The sequence below is a fragment of the Vipera berus genome (genome assembly GCF_964194415.1).
Source record: "Vipera berus genome assembly, chromosome: 1".
Lineage (NCBI taxonomy): Eukaryota > Metazoa > Chordata > Lepidosauria > Squamata > Viperidae > Vipera > Vipera berus.
In genome coordinates this window covers 112540435-112561380 of record NC_138202.1, presented here as the reverse complement: position 1 = coordinate 112561380, position 20946 = coordinate 112540435, and the positions used below count along the sequence as shown (strand labels likewise).

Genomic DNA, 20946 nt, shown 5'->3' with positions numbered 1-20946 from the left:
CATCTCTGAAGAGGGGAGTGCAACTCCATTCACAGTGAGCATCGTATGACCTTGAAAAGCTAATTTGTCTTGGAGGGGGATCATTTTAAGACTGTCCCTTCCCATACAGGCCCTCACAGCCTCCAAGCATTGGATCAGAGCTTCTACCACCTCTCCTGTTTGACCAGGTTGAGAGCTATAGGTGTGAATGTATAAGCATAGTTCCATTTGCTTTCCCTCATTGCTGAATCAAACAATGTTTATGTGTCCAGCATAAGATAAAGTATACAGTTCTTACTTTCACAATAAGATTCATCAGATTTATCTTGGCAATCAACTTCTCCGTTACATCTCAAATGTGCGTCGATGCACTGCCCCTTCTCACATTGAAACTGGGTTGCTGAGCAGATGGGGCAATTTTCTTCATCACTCTGATCGTCACATTCTGAAAAGCCATCACAACGCCATGCCATGGGAATGCAATCAATCTCACCAGTTGCACATGTGAACTGATCCGGGGAACAGGTTGGTGGCTCTGAAAGGGATTTTTTAAGAACTGCATGAAATTCTTCAAAATATTAAATAATTTACAACAATGAATGCCCTCTTTTATTTTTTTAAGGCCCTTGTACTAGATCCTGTAACTTATGACATTTATTTCAATCAGCCTGAACAATCACTCTGCCCATGGCAACTCTACCACCTTTACAAATAAGACATGAAATATGCAGAATTCCGTAAATGGATTGAAAATCTGCAATCTATTATTTGGGGGCTATGTTTGGAAATGTCAGTCTCAAAGAGACATCAAATTTCATCCTGCAATTTAGTCAGGAAAATAGTTCCAAAAGGAGCAAATTTAATGCCCAAAAATTAAGTGTCACATGTATCATACACCAAGTCTAAATTACAAATAAATAATTAACATGTAATTAGATAACTGCAATAAATGAAATTATAACTAAGAAGAGCTGTATTTACATAATTAAAAAGTAAACTAGGTTTTCCTTCAACTCCTGTATAGAAATCTGCCTTTCATGAAGAAGCTTACCATTCAAAGTTAAAATGCATGTGACAGCTACTTTTAAAAACTGTTTGAAAAAAATCAGTTGATAATAATAATCAAATGTTATTCCATAGAACAAAATTCTTATAGAACAAATTACAATTAACTGAAATTAATTGTAATTTCAGTTACAATTTATCTAGTCAATTGATATCTAATATGAATAACAAGATCTTATTTATATCCAAATTTCCTTAAAATAATCATCACTGAACAAAATTTTGCGCCTTTTTTCTAAGGATTTATCAGCTAATAAGAAAGAAAAATTATTTTCAATACAACATCTAGAAGGATTTAATTTCAACGCTTTCAAGGAGGGGTGATATTAATTCAGAGCACTTTGAATGCTACAATGGCTAACTCAGTGAAACATGTGATGCTGATTTAAGCTTCATTCTCCACAGAGAAAGATTTGATCTTGAAAGAGTTTACTCTATTTCCCTTCTACATCTCTTGAAAAAAAGGTCTTTTCCAAAGGCTGGTATCACAATGGTGAGAATTTCTGCTCTTGTTTGATCTCTTATAAGGCCCTCTTAGATCCTTTGATTTTTTTTAAAGCTTGAATTGAAAATCCACAATAGGTAAACCAGATCTGAGACAATACGTTTTTTCCAATGAGGAATTAAACTTGTACACAAGGATTAATTGGTTTATTGAATGCACTGAGTCACATAGATCATTATTCTTTTAAAAAACCAACTCACAATGAATTCCCCCTCACATTTTTTTATAGTTACATCTTTATAGGTACAATTTGCCACCATAAAGTATTAGGCTCAATACTTTGGCCCTGAATAGAATAACTGCAGAGAAAATATATAAGTATATCTGTGATAGTTGACAAATCTGAGATACTGAAAATTTCAAACTATGATGCTAGGAGAAAAGACAAGGATAAAGATAAAATTACTGTATTAGGAATGGTATATAAATGTGAGATTCAACATACAACAGGAAGAGTGCATTTGTCATGAGGAATCTCTCACAAATGGAGATATAAAACTCCAATACCACAGAGCATATTATGGTTGCAAGATTAGATACTTTATAAGAGATCTCTGGAGAGCTCATAGTACAGCAAATGTGTCATTTAAAAGAAAGATGTATTTTCAAAATGAATCTCAGAAGAAAAGCTTTAAGCTGCAAAGATGGGAGAAAAAGGCTTTCCTGATGAGAGATGTTTGTTTTCACAGAAAATATAGCTATCAATATTTTGAAAAATGTTTTTCTTCCATGAAAGCAAAAGAAGGATATATTGGAATAAAATGGACAAATTTGGACATCATACATACACTGAAATAGGGGAAACTCTTAGCTAAAAACAGCAGGATAGTTCTTAATGCTGAGTTGCAAGACACCTGTTCTACGTAATGCCATTTGTATGTAATTATAACAGCACGATTATGCTATTTCCTACTGCCTTTCATTTATCCACCCCAAAGTAACAATTTTCAGGCTTCTTGTAAAATACATAGAAGCCACACTTTTGGAATATTAAATATAAATTCAGAAACTAAGCTGCAAGCAGTGAGCTTATGGCCTAATGTTATATGGAATTAGCTTTGTAAGGAAATTAAGGCCATCATCATATGGATGCTATCCGTTCGTAAAGTCAGTCTTCTTGTTTTTGAGAATCTATCTACAAGTTTAGAAGACAGAACTAGTTAATTAAAACACAGTGTGGGCTGCGTTAATAGAAAATGTTTCCATGCAATTTATACATTAAATACAACTCATAAAAACAGGTGTGTGTGTTTGTGCACACCACCCATCTTGTCTAAAGGCCTCTGGGTGGCGGAAATACAAACTAGATCTCATTATCTGCAGTAAAGGAGTTCCTGTGTGAATCCTTTTGTGCATATTATGCATGTTTTAAATGATAAGATAGGGCACTGCATACTTTTATAAAGTCTTTTCTGTGGTTTTGTTATCCACAATTTTGAATGAAATTGAGGAATAACAAAGATACCCTTGTATAGATTATTTTATTTAAATCCTCAAAGGTAAGTGACAAAGGAAAGAGAACAGGTAAAAGAAACACTCAGGGTAGATGTCATTTACAAATAGGGCTGCTCTCAGTAGTATTTAGTACTCCAATCACAGTATTTCCTGGAATGTTTGACTAGTTACATCACTTTGAAGAAGTTCAAAGGCACTATTGCATAGAGAATCTCTCAGTATGAACTCTGTTTCCAAACATCTACATGATGTATTGATGAGATCACTCAAGGATTCATGGTTTGAATTTGATCATTATATTAATAAAATCCATCTCTTGTTTACAACTTATGAGTGATTATGAGCAGGTCCTCAATATGGAGTAAAAATCTGGGATACAGTCCAGACAAAATAGAGGTTCTGCTACAATCTAATATGAGGTTGGATGCAGTCTGTTCTGGATGGAATAGTTTTAGATTATACTTGTTTTAAGGGGAAACAAATAAAAATGCCCCTTGCTGTTATCTTTTTCCATCGACTTTCTATTCTATTTCACTGAAATAAAGAGCCTAAGAAATAATTTTGAATTAGACATCACTACGGTGACATAATCTTACAGCATTTCCTCATGATAATAAATAAAGAATCACAACATAGGTTTTGGTGGGAACAGCCAGCATAGTCATGAAAACAGCAAAATGCACTGCATTCCTGTGCTTTAGTTAGTGTACATTAAACTCACTATGATTTTTATAACACTCCCTGTCCACTATAGTACAGACATTATATAGGTCTTGTTAATATACTATCACAGTTACAGAAAGCTTACTATGTATGTAAAGATGGCAGTCAAATTTATCTGCTGAATTTAAGTTGTTCTCATAATCTCATTTGGGTGCAAATACGGCCTGTCAATGACAAGGGATTGAGTGCATGAACCGGTCAAACAATGTGAAGTCTTCCCACAAAACGGGGCCCTGCAGATGTCTCTGAGTTTAACTCAAATAATTCTCACATTGTCTGCTACATCTAGGGAGCAGTAGCTGAGGAAAACTGTTCTAGAGCCGTGAAATACAAATATATCTGCCTTGCGAAGCTTAAATGCTTGCCGATCTATCCTTAAAGGGAAGCTTTTGCTTAAGATTACTTACCTCCACATGTTAAGAGGTCCTGCAGAAGTACCAAATGAACAGGGCACGAACACCTTGGAGTTCCATCTCCTTTTGCTATACAGAGGTGTGAACATTTCCCATTATCTCGAGAACACGGGTGGGTTGCTTCATGTAGAGAAAAAGGAGGATAGCAGTTGTTTATAGAATAGGGGAAAAATTCCTAAATCTATTACTACTTAAGTAATAGTTTGAAGATTCCAAGTTTCTCTGCAGACATTTCATTACTGCACCAAATTGCTATAGCACATTTAAACTCTTAGAGGAGGGCAGGTGGGGGAGGAGATATAAAGGCAGCAATAGGGCATGGTATCGGCTGAGACATTCACTTAAAATTAGCTTCACACGCTCCCCTCTCTAAACTTTCTGTTTCCACTCAAACTGGTAATTAGTAATAACTTTTAAGAACTATTTGTTTTCTCTGTTCACCTTTTTCCTTTTGAATTGTGGCATTTAGACATGGGGAATAGGAAGGAACATTGTTTTCTGCCTGAATATAATAAATATATTCTATATACTTTACAAATGGTAATAAATAAATGCTGCCAATATGCATGAAAGAGTAGCCCTTTGAGACCTATTTTAATTTACTTAATTGATATATATAAGCTGCCTGTCTTCTTTGGTGAAGAATGAGTTTTATCAACAAGAGAAAAGATGAATTCCTTTTCTACGTTCTCCGAAGACTGTATGATTTTTCTTCTAAATAGCTATGCATAAAATGCAAGCTGCACAGGATACGAGCTGAACTAGCATCCCTTCTAGAACTGGGCTCAGTATTACCTGAGATCAAAAGACAGGTGCATTCTTGGCTGCCAGCAAGCAAGGGAGATTTTAAGAGGAAAAACATAACCAATTTTTTGCCTACTTGTTCATTCAGATGAAAAACTTAGGAAAACATCAGTTTAATGTATAAACTCATGGTGGCATTAGAACAATCATTGACTTCTAATAAACAAGGAAAGGTCAACATTTTTCAACACATGTCCCCTTTGAAAGATTTTTTTTTTTTTGGTGCTCAACAAAATGTGCACGCTGCCTCCTGCTTGATCATTAAAAGACAAAGGGTTAACTTTCTTATTGTAGTTTCTGATACCTAGGATTTTGCTGTTGTTAACATAATGATTGTGGGCAATAGAAAAAAGAAATAATGAATGAGAAAGTGTCATCATGTAACAGCCAATTTCTTTTAGAAAGAGTAGCCCACACATGTAGGGAGATTTTATATCATGACAGGCAACTACCAAAAGCAAACAAAAATTAAGTCTCTCCAACAAAATCAGAAGATATCTCACCCAGGGCTGAAGATGTTTGTTAGTGGACTTTTCTAGTATTTTGGGCTTACAAAGCAGTGATGGAAAGTGCTTAGGAAGGCTGTGGGGAGCAAGGTTTTTTTTATCCCTTTGAAACATTTAATAAGATGATCTCCAGATAAAAGGTTCTGCTGAGCGAGAACAAAAAAGCCTTAGCCTATCCTGAAAAACCACTCCTTCTATGAATGATACCTTCATTCATGCAAAGAGCAGTTTTTTGCAAAATGTATTTTTTCTGGATGAAGCATGAATTCGGAGATAATACAGTCCACTCTGGATACATTTGAACCATCTCCAAAATTAGAGAACTTTGCTCCAATGAACTGTTGGCTAAAGTTGGCTTGTTTGTGGCTTCAGAACCACATCAAAGGGATTTAATTTTAGTTTAACTTTAATTTAAAAAGTTGTTGAACATTCCACTAGATTGCAGTCAAAAGAAAATACATGGGATAAAATAATCTCTATTTAAGATGAATTTCATTCAACGTTGATTTATGTTTTAAGAGGCCTGCCTCTTAAAAAAGTATAAGTAGATATTTATTGGAAAAGACCATTTAAAATTCTTCATGTGTTTACTGCTGTGTAACTAGATCTAGTTAGATTTCTATACTCTTAGCTCCTGCCTTTAATTTTTATTGCCCACTACTTCTCACTCTTTTCCTGATTTTGCATAATGTTGCCTATCCAGGAACAGCATATTGAGTATGTATGTATGCATGTATGCATGCATGCATGCATGTATGTTTGGACTATTTAGTCCTGTTGCCCTGGTCGCTGACATTTTGACAGTAAAGATTTTTCAGGAAGCAACCAATCTCCTAAGTCAATTTACTTCCTTTTTAAAAAGAGGTTACTATAATAGAATATTCTGTTAGTTGTGGATGGGACACCTGAGAGAATCTGTAATAAGTATTGGGCACAATCACCTTGAAACTGAAGATGAAAATCAGAAATTTTAATATTATCTCATATGGTCTGGACATGTTCTACTGTTGCCACTTTGGGGACTGAAATCTACAGGATCGTCAGTGCAATTTTTTGTGCACAGAGTACAACTGAAAAATGTATTTATTTATTTACTGGATTTATATGTTGGTGACTCACATAGGCTCAGGGTTGCTTATAAAAATCTATTATAAAACAATGGCAAATACAACATTTAAAATGCTTATGGCAGTGACTAATCTACAGTTAAAACATCCATAGCAATAATAATTAAAATATATCATGTGAGTTTTAAAATGTCTAGACTGAAAATAAATAACCACAATAGCAGTGATAATATTACTGTAAATACAATCACAGCAATTCTGTGTACAAATACCAAAAAGGTTAACTATCAACAAAGGCTTTCTGGAACATCTAACGGTTAACAATCTTCCAGAAGGACTTCATAGTGGGGATCATTTTCATTATACAATACTGCAAGGACAAATTTACAGCCGACCTGTATGAAGTATTGCTAATATATATGATTTGTCAAGTGGGATTAGGGTGGATTCAGGTGCAAGGATGAAGACTGTTGAGCAATCTGCTCAAATCCTTTGGAAATTCCAATTATGAGATATGTATACAAGCCTTTCTTAGACTTGTTTCTTTTCTGTCTTTTTGATGAAGAATGTCAGATCTATGTAGTTTTGCTAATTTGGTGTTATATGTAACTTTTAATCTACTGCATTAAGAAAAAAAAATAGGTAGACAGCCTAATAAACAAAAATACGTAAATAGTAAACGAGGAGAGGAAGTGGTGATTGTATTTATTTTAGAGCTGGATCATAGTTTAAATCATGACTCATTTTCTGTTATGGAATGATCATTTCCAAAACCAGAATTAGTTTTCGAATTGCCAAATCAGTTGATTCTAATTTAAAAAAAAAGAGAATATTCTGGAATAAACATTCAGCTTTGTTATTCGGCCATGAAGTATAATGATCACTGATCATATGGCAGTGGTCATTATCAAATCAAGAATTGTAAACCAAAGGAGTTGGGTTTACTAACATTTGACATATGAAACTCATTTGTTTTTCCAATAGACGTGGCTATTTCTTCATTTCTACTCACTTTTGAAAAACAGTGAATTAGAATGCCTCAGCCAGATGAAGTATATTGTTAGATTCACAACGTGAATAGCGGTTTGTTTAACTGCAAGATCTTCACCAGTACATGAGGTAAACAATGTGGTGTAATGATAAGGATCTGGATTTGGATTAAGCTTTTCAAATTCAAATTCCCACTTGATCCTAGAACTCTTTTTTAGAGTAGACTCAAGTAAAAATTGTCCTTCAGAGTTTAAATTCCTATCAGAACCAACTCATGAATCTGGGCAGCAAGCTGAGAATAAAAAAGGTAATGTAACAGGATATTGGAGAAAATTAAGAATTTAGTATTATAATAAACTTACAGAATTCCTCCATATCAATATCTTCAATGGCATGGATACCAGTTAGGTGAGCAATTCGACCTTGTATTCTGGTCCTCTTGTACCCATTAGTTTTCTCCACTCTTTCTATCATCTGTTGCTGCCGATCAATCCAGTAGAGATGATTTCCCAGAACTGTCAAACCCATTGGCTGGAGAATGTTGGAATCTTGTAATGTGACCCGGTTAGCCCCTGTGAGTATAAAACAACTTTTGTCAATATAGGCTTTCTTTCCTTTTTTTTTAAAGGAAGGTTTTGGGAAAAAAGGTAATAATGATTCTTAAAAATTACTACAGCTACTAACTAGATGGTTACTGGGCAAAAAAATAGTATTTTGATTTTTGTGCTATACTCAATAGCCCTTACATGAGTAAAATGAATATTAAAACAGATTGCAACACTCATTAAATGACCAATGAGAAAAATAAGTACAACCAGTTTCATTTAATCCAGAAAGAGAAGAATATATTAAAGTTATGTAGCTTCTCCTATACAAGTGATTTTCAGGCAAAATTACATTCAATGTCTCATAAGAGAAATATTTTATGAGCAATTTTTCTTAATAATTACATGTCACATAGCATTCAAAACAGAAGTGAATAATAACATTTAGAAAAAGGACTAGTCTTCTAACATATATTAAGCTAGAGAACAGAATTAGCTCAATTCATTTAAACATACACATGAAATAAAGTTCTTTCCATTTGTCAACTGAAAGCTAAAGAAGCCCATCTTCCGTATTACATGCCTTATTGTAGCTGGGTCCTCAGCTCATTTTGAACAAAAAAAGATACTCAGTCACTTTTTTATTTCCTAATATATAAACTGCAATGGTTTATTTTACTGAAAAGTTACAGTAGATTTTGCAAACCAAACAGAGAGTAAGGCCCAATTTCAACATGCTGCTTCCCATGTATAGCAACATCTCATGCAGCTACTTTGTATGTTGTATAAACAGAGGCATCTCATGAGGTATTACTACCGCTTTATAAATCCTTAGTAAGACACCTGGAATACGGCATCTAGTTTTAGTCACCACATTGCAAAAAAGATGTTGAGACTTTGGAAAAAGTGCAAAGAAAAGCAACTAAGATGATTAAAGACCTGGAGGTAAAAACATATGAAGGAAGATTGCAGGAATTGGGTATGGCTAGTCTAGAGAAAACGAGGACGAGGGGATGGCATGATAGCAGAGGGCCTGCCACAAAGAAAAGGGGGTCAAATTATTCTCCAAAGCACCAGAAGGCAAGACAAGAAACAATGAATGGAAACTAATCAAGGAGAGAAGCAACCTGGAATTAAGGAGAAACTTCCTAACAGTGAGGACAATCAACCAGTGGAACAGCTTGTCTTCAGAAGTAGTAGGTGATTCATCACTGGAGGTTTTTAAGAAGACTGGACAGCCGCCTGTCTGAAATGGTCTCCTGCTTGTCCAGGGGGCTGGACTAGAAGACCTCCAAGGTCCTTCCAGCTCTATTCTGATTCTGATTTAACTCTACAGTTATATAATTATACTTACGACGTTACATAAGTTGATTTAAATCTAATATATAAAATTAGATATGGCTTTCAGAGAAGTATATGATGTGATTACATATTTATAAGATGGTGTTACAACAGAATAAATTGGCTAAAATTGAGAAAAGTGAGGTATGGAGAATTGCAACAATCCACACCAAATCTCCAAGACATCAGAGCAGAATCTTACATCTTTGCGTAACAGAGAATCATTATTACCAGGAGTCAGTGTGCTGACCATATTGTGGGTGGGTATATCTACAGGAGAGTAGTGCAAATCCTACAGTTTTTTGATAGCTCCCTCCATCTCATCTTTTACCAATCACTAAGAAAAGGAAGCTGGAAGAGAAACGGGGCTGCCAATGTATCATTACAAAGATTTTGTAAAGGAATAAGAAATACAAGTTTGACATCAAGTCCTATTTTTCACTAACGTTAAAAATCCTCACAGCCCAGCCACTCCTGATGGAGTTTATATTAGTGGTAGCTAAAATTAATCTGACAGTTTTATTGATCTGTTCAGGGATAACCTGAAAACGGCTCTCCTCCACAATGGCTAACTTAAGGTAAAACATGAAAATTTTGCCTTCTTTTCCCTTATATCAGAAAAAAAAATGTTTCCGCTTCATGACAGACGATTGTTGTCATAAGGACCATTCTGCGGCAAATGGGCATTTGTTCTCGAAGCCCCTGGCTGCTGCTTCACATGATTTGGAGAAGTGATAGGTTTTCTAATCTGAGAGGGGAGAAGAGGTTCAGACAAAATCTGTTGTCCCCTCGTATGATATACTTCATATTAAATTGTAGTAAATGGTAAGTAAAGAAAGTAAAAGAGCCAGAGGGGGGTAGTGGGTAAGATGGTAAAGTTCTATTTAAGCCCTACATTCACTGGGTGACTTTCAGCCAGAAACTCTTTCACAACCTACTTCAAAAGATTATTTAGCAGAGTGGGGGAGGAGGAAATGAAGGACAAACTGCTTTGTACAACACTGTGAATTCTTAAAGGAAAGATGGGATATAAATATTAACTACACCATTGGCAGTTATTGAAAATGCCCTAGAAAAATAGGACATAACCTACTACTCTAAAGTATAACCAATTTTGTATTCCACGCAGAAACAGTAATGGACAATCTATTTGCGGCACAAGAATTTTAATATTAATTTAAGAACAAACAAAATATAGCACTCTGAAGAATCATACGTGACGCATATTGCCTACTTAATAATGCTAAAATTCTCTTTTATTCTAGTTATCTTTCTTCTTTTCATTATACTAAAAGAGCTTTACAGTATTAGGGGTTTTGTTTTGTTGTCTTTTTTTATCCTTATTTTTTTCTGTTTTTAAAATATGCTTTTAGCAGAATTATTAAAATCTATACTGACATAAAAATACAAATGTGTTATTCTGCTTCTAGTACAACTGTACTCCATATTTTTATTATGCTGGGCTCCACCAGGACTCTGGGTAGCATATAGAATAAAACAATTAAAACAGTGCAATCAGAGGCAATTACAAAAGCAACTGTCCCCAAAAAATAATACAATAATTTCTGTTGTTGAAGTGTGTGTGTATGTGTGTGCGCGCACACACACACACACACACACACACAAAATATCCTGCTTTGGATATATAATAAGAGTATGATGATGGTAACGGTATTTATTCTAGAATCAGAAGAAATTATCATTATCACCATCTATAAACATACATATTCTGTAATAATATTTGAAGCAGATGGCTAAAAATGTAACGAACTAGTAATAACCAAGGAGAAGAGTAAAAGCTAGAAAGTTACAAAGAAAATAGATAAAATAGTTCCACCACCAGAAACCCTACTTTAGAGAAAAATTCATTCAGCATTCAGTTACAGGATCATCCTAGAATAATGAACTGGTTACTAGCTTGTGCAGTTCACCAAAAGATTCAGTGGCTGGAATGGGTAATGAGGGACATGAGGGACATTTTATGCAAAAAAAAGAAAAAGAAAAAAAGAGCACAACATACCTGACAGGTCACAACTTTCAATCCGTTTGAGATCAGCATCCACCCAAAAGAGCTTCCCGAGTTTATTGTCAATCACTAGTGCAACAGGTCGAAGCAAGGCAGTGGTGAAGAGCACTTCTCGTTCTGTTCCATCCAAGGCTGCCCGCTCAATCTTTGGGGCTCGCTCTTGCATATTAGTGAAATACATGTACCTGACAACGAGTAAGAAAAATTGGAATTCTTAATATCTGTGAGACAAACATCATGTATAATTATATTTTCTGCTATTAGGAGTATTTTCTGAAGTTGAACTTCCTTTCTCAACTTCTAAGGCAAATTAACTACGACCTTCTTTTGTGCTGACGGGAGATTCCAGTAAATTTTGTGGAATCTTTCTTGCTTGTAAATAAATATATAGCTAGAAAAAGGATTATCTGAAATATACCGTCCATTTGCTCCCAAGCCAAACTCCCCAGATGGACATTATACAGTTGGTTAAGGATCAGGACCAGAAGTCTGTATTCATGACATCTCGTCCTTCCCCTTCCCATCATAACCCCAATATCGTCACAACTGCTCTGGAGGATTAGGACCACCCTCTGAGGCAGATGTGTGGAGAGAGATGGAATTGCTGTCCTCATTTATCTATTTTTATTTAGTTTTATGATTTCTCCAGGAATTCAAGATTATAAAAACCCTTTCTGTAGATGGATATGTTATCAAGGTTTTTTTTTCCTATTTTGCATTTGAAAGTTTCAACAATAAAAAGAAGTGCATTATTTCCAGACACTTAATTAATCTCAGAGAACTATTAAGTAGCTTTTGTTTTATTAAGTTAAAAGAGGTTAGAACAGCCTTGGTAGTCTAGCAATAAGAAACTGTCAGGCAGCCCTATGAAATTGGCTTATAAAGTATCCCAAAATAACAAGCAAAATAAATTTCTATATCCTATAATGTAGCATGGGCAAACTCCATGGAGCACTTTGCAACATTCAATGCAATATAGCCTCTTAGAACTTGAGAGTATTCTCACCCTCGTTCTGCATTTACAACTATGGCCCTGGGCTTGTCATGATCTCCCCGTAAGACAACTCCAATTTGCTCCCCATTAAGTCTGTGAACATTGATTGTATTTGTAGCTTCACATGTCCAGTACAAAGTATGGCTGAAAATATCAATGCTCAGATCATGTGGCTGCTTTTCTGGGTTTTGGCTTTGGTTGCGAATATTCATGATTGTGAAAGGCTACAAGAGAAAGAAAAACAAGTACAAAATAGGTAAGATTATTTGATGTCACAGTATACAGAAAATTTGTTTAAAACCAAATAATAATTAGAGTTGTTAAAGAAAAAAAAACTAAGAATGTGATTTTATGCAATTCCATATATTTATTAAATTTTTATACCGCCCTTCTCCCGAAGGACTCAGGGCGGTGTACAGGGCAATAAATATTAAAAAACAAAGTACAAAAGTTAAAAAACAATTAAATATTATGCCCGATATATACAATAATTAAAACCATGTTAAAAACCCCAAACCCAAACCCATCAAACCAGGCCGGATTGCTCAAATAAGTAAGTTTTTAGATCCCGCCGGAAGGAGCGAAGGTCGGGGGCCATCCGGAGCTCAACCGGCAAGCGGTTCCACTGAGCTCAATTACTTTTAATCCTAGGTAAGTGTTTACAGGATTGCAATTTCAGTTGACCAATTCAGTGAAGACAATAATTCACAAAGATGTAAACAAAAAATCATAGCTTATTTTTTCTTCACTCAGTATTTTACCAGTCCTTGAGATGAACTATTCCTTCTGAGTAACAAATCCTCCACTTTCTAAAATGGTACCTACCAGTAGCTATTTTTATGTGCATATGTATTAAAAAATTCCTGCCTGCTGAGGGAATGAAACAATCAAATTGTTAAAAGAAGGAACTGAAACATTTAACACAAGAGCTAATATATTCACAATTTACTTTTAAAACCATCTACTTTCAACTATGAAACTACTAAAACTATTTTAAAACGACTTTTAAAATGGATTTAAAAGAGGTGATAGAAAAGAACTGGCAGCTATTTGAATGTGGCATTAAAATGACATGCCATAAGAGTGATATGGAAAATATGTAAACAAATATGTTTACATATGAAACCAGTTGATATATTAATAATTAAATAATAATAAAAGGGACATACAGATAACAAATTGGAAGAGCGATTTGGATAACTGTCTTATTTTGAATTTTTTAAAAAGGACGTTACATTTATTAAAGACGTTTCTGAGGACAAAGGGGAAATAAAAAAAACCTTTGGGACACTATTTAAAAGGATTAAAGGTCAAGATTCTTAAAAGGATAGGAAAAGAATATAACGTTGGCTTATTGATTAAAATAAGATGTGCTGTTGTTCCCGATAAGTTATAATTGTTTGTACTTGTCTTTATGAAAGGGAAAATCATTCCTTTACATATCTCTTTTCTTTTTTACCATTTTTTTCTCTTTTCCTTTTTTCTGGTATCTTTTCCTTTTTATATTTGCATTTTTTATTTTTGTATCTGTACATTTTAATAAAAATTATTGTAAAAAATGGTGCTTGGGTCAGAGAAATCCCAGGGCTGTAAAGATAGCAAGAGCAAGTTACTATTTATGTATTATTGTAAAGAAAGCTAGATGTTCATGCAGTCACCAAGCAGCAAGCATGCCTTTTTCTACATGACTTCATGAAAAAAAACCCCTGAGAAATACCCAATTGTGAATATTAATATTCAAAACCACTAATTAACAGAAACTGAATATGAAGTATCCCAATCATCAATATCACTGGAAATCTGGATACTGAAAATGTCCAATATCACTGCAAATCTGGATACTGAAAATGTCGCAAGGAGGTATTCTTCAAACAGTGAGGCTCTTTTGCTTCTGCAGAACAGCAGACTGCATTGTAGCAAATAGTCACCAATGTAATTTGCACCTAAGAAGAGCACTAATGGGAAACAATTCAGCAATTAACGCCTAGCAAATAGTCTTCAAAGAGCAGGCCTGACACTTAGAGGGTCCCTCCTTGGTACAAACAAAATTTCATTATCTGGTAGAAAATATACCAAAAAAATAATCAAATTAGCCCTGATATTCCTTTCTTATTCCCCCGCCTCTCATTTTTACAGGACATGAAGTAGTGAAAATACATTCTTGGATGTAGGAGAAAGAAAACGCACACTGAAAATTCAAGTATTTTCCACCGAAAAGGAACTTTACTGCAGCTTGCCAAGAAAGAAATAATAAAGGGGCTCCATCTGCAACAGCTAAAATATGACAGTATAAATAGAAGGTATTTGATTGAAGACCCTTTTTTTGCTTTCTACTCCTTCAGAAATGTCCTAGTTTGGAATTAGCAGTCTTCTATCACAACAAGAAAAGTTTTAGGGCAGGGGAGAAAAAACATTTTAAGTGGTTCTTTCTTACCCCTAAGATGGCAAGGTGGGGGTGGGTGTTTTTTTTACTTCATTTCAGTTTAAATGCTGTAAAGCAAAGGTCCCCAAACTTTTGGGCACCAGGGACTGGTTCCGTGGAGAAAGGTTTTTCCATGGACCAGAGAGTGCATAGTTTTGTATGCTGCCTGCATCCCATGGATGGGGCTTCACTTGTTTGCGTGGCCTAGCTGTTGGTATGCTGCAGCCCAGTACCAGTCCACCGACCAGTGGTTGGGGACCCCTGCTGTAAAGGAAGACTTGTTTTGGGAGGACACTGCAGGACCAGGTTGCAGAACCCACTGATACAGCATGTTGCTACCAAAATGCATGGTATAAAAAAATACTTGCCTGACTTCCGTCATCTTTTGCCCTTTTAATAATGTTTTGGCGTCCATCTATCCAGTAGATAAATGCATCAAGAGGATCATAATCAATGGCTTTAACATTTCTTAGTCCATGGATGGGAAGAATGATGTCTGGACTCTGCTGATCATCTGGTATCATCCGACTTATTGCAGACCTCTGACTGAATAGTAAGAAGCTACTTGGTGCTAAAGGTAGAGAAAAGCGAACACAATCCAAATAACAGTATTGGTAAAATTCTTTTGAAAAGTGAATACACAGCTGCAAACAATATCAAACAATAATCTTTCCCATGTCCAGATTTTTGCTATTACTATTATTGGTCACAGAATGACACGATTTCAGTCCCATCTTGAAAAAAAACACCAGAATGAAGTCTGATATATTTCACATTACCAGACGTGGGGTAAAATGGCATCTATGATCTTCAGCCCAGTCCAGGAAGGAATCCATGGAAGCCTCACAGATGCAAGATTAATTTGGAAGACTGGTCTGCCTCACTTTCCCAAGGATCCTCTTTTGATTTATGCAATGCCAGATCCAAGTTTACTAAATGCCCTCTTGGGCAGGATGCTCTCTACTTCTATACCAATCTCATTTGTTGAATTTGAAACATTAAAGAGAGAACAAACCTTGAACTAAGGAGAAATGTCCTAACAATGAGAACAATTTATCAGTGGAACGTCTTGCCTCCAGAAACTGTGGATACTCCATCACTGGAGGTTTACAAGAAGAAATTGGACAACCATCACTGCAGAATGGTATACAGTCTCCTGCTCATGCAGGGCGCTGGACTAGAAGACCTCCAAAGTCCCTTCCAACTTTGTTATTCTATGTCCTATGTTCTTCATTGCTGCTACCGTATTCATGTGGGTGAATCTAGCTGTTGCCAAATTGTAAGAGAGCAAAGGAAGAAGAAACTCTCATCTCTCTCAATGCTTGCTTGCATAGAAGGGACAGATGCATAAAGGATGACAACAAGAAGCAGCAGTCAACCCAAGGAGTACTGGGCCAGCTTTGGGTTCTGTTAAAAGGCTCAGCAAATGTCAACTTGGCATTCAAGCCAACTGTATAGGACCGTGGTGGCGAACCTGTGGCACGCAGAGCCCTCTCTGTGGGCACTCACGCCGTTGCCCCAGTCCTAGGCCTTCAGCTGGGTTTTATAAAACCTTTGTGCTTTAGGCCTCTGCCGCCCTGTGCAAAAAAAAAAAAGGTTCAATCAATCAATCAATTTCAACTTCTGACGGGAAAAAAAAGTTCTCATAAAGTTGGAATTGATTGATTGAACTTTTTAGTCCCACCCAGTCTGCCATTACCACCACAGCCATGCCCACCCAATGGGCCACACCCACCCAATGGGCCATGCCCACCCGGCACCCGACAATACATAAGTGTGTTTTGGGTTGCAGTTTGGGCACTTGTTCTCTAAAAGGTTTGCCATCACTGGTATAGGAAGTAAATACTGCTGACATTTTCTGCAAAATGTTCAGTTTATTTTCAGCGTCGAATAATAACATTAAATAGTATTCCTCTTACTGACAAGCATTACCCCAGGCAATATTAAATCCTACCATTATTACCTGCATCAACTACACCTTTAAAATCATTTTATTGTTTAAATTTAGATACTTTAAAAATGAAATGTAGAATTCTTTTCATTTAATGTTTTTAGCCAAACTTTCTCTCTCCCTCCTCCTCCTCAAAGCAAAACTGGTGTTACTTTAAATCGCAAAGGCAGATTTTTGGAAAACTCTGAAATGGACAACTGTTGGCAATCACTCTTTATGCTCATTTTCCAATACTGTTTTGAATCCAGAATTGTGCTGAGCTTTATCCAGTTGCTTTAATAATAGTTTTACTGTTCATTTTATTTTTTGTGTTGTTTGTTAACCGATATCTGGATTTCTCTTCTGGTAGAAAACAAGTTAATGATTTTTGTATAAATGAAAATTAAGGCATTTATTGGGAGAGAAGCAGACATCTATTTATACTATCTAGCGTGTAAAGAGGACATGTCGATTTAGTACAAATTATTCAAGTTTGTTTTTAACGCTGCTCATTTTTACTCCTTTTGCATTGCCACCCACTAGGTTCAACCCTAGACTGAGCGACATGACAAAATTGCTAGAAGTGCTTCAACGCCAGGAGAAAAGAATTAGCCCTTTCTTTTCATCTGGAGGGTTACAGGATGAAAAAAACCCACTCAACCAGGTTTCAGGTATCAGAAACAAATGGGCTGGCAAGATGCCCGGGAACACGAACTATGCGGTTCCTTTGTGAAACCTCTCTCCTCTTTAAGTTCTGTTGCATGAATCCTTGACATTCCTCCCCTTCTAGCCTGGGCTTACTGGAACCAGAACTCTATTTTGATGGAGGAAGGCCTGGAACTAACAGAAAAAAGGGCAAGTGCACACTCCCAAGAACACTATGTTCTTTAGCTGCTACTGGGCTTCTGGCAAGAATAGCTGTGAATCACTCCTACTACAGTCCGTTCCAGCTGTCTGTCCTTCCCACACAGATAGGCTACAGATGCAAAAATGTTGTCTTCCTGGAAGTGTTGGACTATAACTTTTATGATCTCAACCAGCACATCCATGATGACAGTTGTAATCCAACCTATTTAGGGAATACTGGTTTGGGAATGGTAGAAAACTGAAAATATTTAGAGAGCTGCATCAAATACATACAACTGCAGTTCCGGGTCTTGGGATCCAAGGTGTAGTGTGATGCACAGCCACATCTATAGCCATTGGGTATGGCCAGGCACAACTGCCCACAATGCCCATTATTTTGCGCACACTCGTTGAAACCATCCTGTCGCGATGAATGGAAAACTAATATATCCATCACAAAGTCCAGACGATTCTGAATAAGTGTTCGATTCCTGCCATTTGTTTTGTCAGCTCTTTCTATACTGTGGAGGTTCCAATCTGTCCAGTAGATGAAGTCACTGTACTGAGTTAACCCAAAGGGGTGAGGTAGATCATCTGCTATTATTTCTCTCTCTTGCCCTGAAAGAAACAACCCACATGTTGTTAATCAACACAAACCATGGTAGCCCAAAGATGAAAGGTTGGATAAATTAACTCAAACTTTTACTAGTAATGTTTAATTATCAATTAATATAGGTCATCTATCTCTGCCATCTGCTATTCCTTTCACATTTTCAAAGAAGCATAAAAAGCAGTACTGCCTGTCAGAGTACATTGAAAAAAAATTGCCCTGGACAATTATGAGACTCCATGGTCAAACACAATACATTTGTTAATTTTATTTATAGTCCCAGACCAAAAACAATGGGATATGGGATGTTCTCTTGATCATTTATTCATTTTCTATAACTGTTCATCTCAGCAATGGATGGCTAACAATCATAAAAACAGTTAAAAACAATTACAATATACTACATATGGCACTTAACAAACAGAGCTGTCATTGATGATAGCTTTCATTCTATAAACAACTAGAAATAAACAATAGAGTTTGGGACCTATCTTTACTTCACTTATAGAAAGTCCTATCATAGGAGCAAACTCTCAGTTAAGTACTATTCCCTGCTGTGAAGCTTTATCAAGGGAAATATACAATAGTACAGTAAAGATAAAAAATAGAGCTGTGCACTGTGCCAGATTCGATTCTAATCAGTGTTTTGGGGCATGCAATTCCTTAAACCAAGTGTGTATTTTCCCATACCTATATAGCAAATTTCCAAACAGTTCATTAGCATGATACAGGTGATGGCTGCCACCACTGTCACCAATGTTTGAACTAAATCGTAACTACACTTCTAGAAAACATATCTGTTGGTGAAAGACCTTCTCATGATACTTTCTAGTAAAAAAGAAATGGAATGCTAGATAAGATTATGAGGTATAACTACTGTCAGGCTATATCCATTCCCTGCTGACTGTAAGAGCACAATATCTAAAATAATAATGTTATAGGTAGGTACACAGTACCTATACATGCACATATGCATTAGATCTGTGCAGAAATCTGAATTTGAAGGGCAAAAGATGGGTATACACTGGGCAACTTTTAGGAGCATCTTCAACTAAGCCATTCATTTCCCATTATCTTGTGTCAGCTGCAGAAAAGCAATTGCACAAATCCAAGAAAAGAAACAACTGTTTTAAGATGCTCCTTAGCTTCATAAAGATGCTACATCTGCACTCGTGTGATCCAAATAATATATCTGTATTATATATTTGTTTTAGTGTTTGTTAACTACAGCCCCTTTCTCCCTCCCTATGCAAGTTGGTAATTATAGGAGGATTTAGGATATTAATTCTAATATCTTCATTAATGACTTAGATGAGGGAATAGAAGAGGAATTCATCAAATTTGCAGATGACACTAAACTGGCAGGAATAGCCAACACCCTAGAAGAGAAGTTCAGGATCCAACAAGATTTTGACAAACTTGAACAATGGTCCCTATCCAACAAAATGAGTTTTAATGTAGAGAAAAGCAAAGTTTTACATTTAGGCAGGAAAAATCAAAGGTTTAAGTACAGATCAGGTGAGACCTGGCTCAAAAACAGCAAGTGTGAGAAGGATCTTGGACTCCTAGTGGATGATCACTTGACTATCAGCCAGCAGTGTGCAGCCGCCGCCAAAAAAGCTAATACAATCCTGGGTTGTATAAACAGAGGCATAGAATCATGATCACACGAAGTATTAATATCGCTTTATAAAACCTTAGTGAGACCACACCTGGAATACTGCAACCAATTTTGGTCACCATACTACAAAAAATATGTTGAAACTTTGGAGAGGGTACACAGAAGAGCAACTAAGATGATCAAAGGCCTGGAGACTAAAACATATGAAGAACATCTGCAGGACTTGGGTTTGGCTAGTCTAAAGAATAGAAGAAACGGGGGTGACATGATAGCAGTATTCCAGTATTTGAAGGGCTGCCACAAAGAAGAAGGGGTCAAGTTATTATCCAAAGCAACAGAGGGCAGGACAAGAAACAAAGGAAACTGATCAAACCTGAAATTAAGGAGAAACTTCCTAGCACTTAACCAGTGGAATAGCTTGCCTTCAGAAATCGTGGGTGCTCCATCACTGGAAGTTTTTAAGAAGAGACTAGACAGTCACTTGTCTGAAATGGTATAGATTCTCCTGCTTAAGCAGGGGGCTGGACTAGAAGACCTCCCAGGCCTTCCAGCTCTATTCTGTTCTGTTCTATGCTATTATTTCATAATGGAAGAGACCTCAGGTGGCTTCACAATGCAATAGTTGGAACTCCTAATCCAGTAAGCTCTTCTGTAGCAAGGGATGGGAAACATACCAGAGATGTGGTTTTTTTTCCATTTTATTGTTCACATTCATAATTTGGACACCAGGACTCTAAAACCTTTCAACTACTTTTGGTAATATACTTTGGTTTGTTGTTACTTCTATTTAATGATATCCCAATTACTCTTCCAAAGTTTTGGAACAAATTACAAGTCCTTCGGGAATAGGGCGGTATACAAATTGAATTAATAATAATAATAATAATAATAATATGACGAATCCTATTCAGAATTTTGCATAACACAATGTTTTGGAGGCTACTTAAACAAAAAGGCTGTTATACTGTGCTCCCATGTGATCAGTTGATCTGTTTTAAGTTCCTTTGACTTAAAGATCTTTTTTCAGCATGACATGCCACCCACATCTTTCTTCTGTACATCTTGTTCTTAAAGAAAGTAATGATGGTTTTAATAAGACTTATT

General features: G+C 36.1%; 1 protein-coding gene across 3 annotated transcripts in view; it reads right to left on the bottom strand.

Annotated features, from left to right (window-relative positions):
- Nucleotides 1–20946, bottom strand: part of LRP5 (LDL receptor related protein 5) — a 131131-nt gene that overhangs the window by 11569 nt on the left and 98616 nt on the right. For all 3 annotated transcript variants that reach the window (XM_081313606.1, XM_081313605.1, XM_081313607.1), the window contains 7 exons: nucleotides 17906–18229; nucleotides 15204–15406; nucleotides 12426–12637; nucleotides 11414–11604; nucleotides 7870–8079; nucleotides 4135–4260; nucleotides 278–514 (listed from right to left, as the gene is read on the bottom strand). In XM_081313606.1, coding sequence (XP_081169732.1) covers nucleotides 278–514; nucleotides 4135–4260; nucleotides 7870–8079; nucleotides 11414–11604; nucleotides 12426–12637; nucleotides 15204–15406; nucleotides 17906–18229 — 1503 coding nt within the window. The remainder of the gene's footprint in view (nucleotides 1–277; nucleotides 515–4134; nucleotides 4261–7869; nucleotides 8080–11413; nucleotides 11605–12425; nucleotides 12638–15203; nucleotides 15407–17905; nucleotides 18230–20946) is intronic.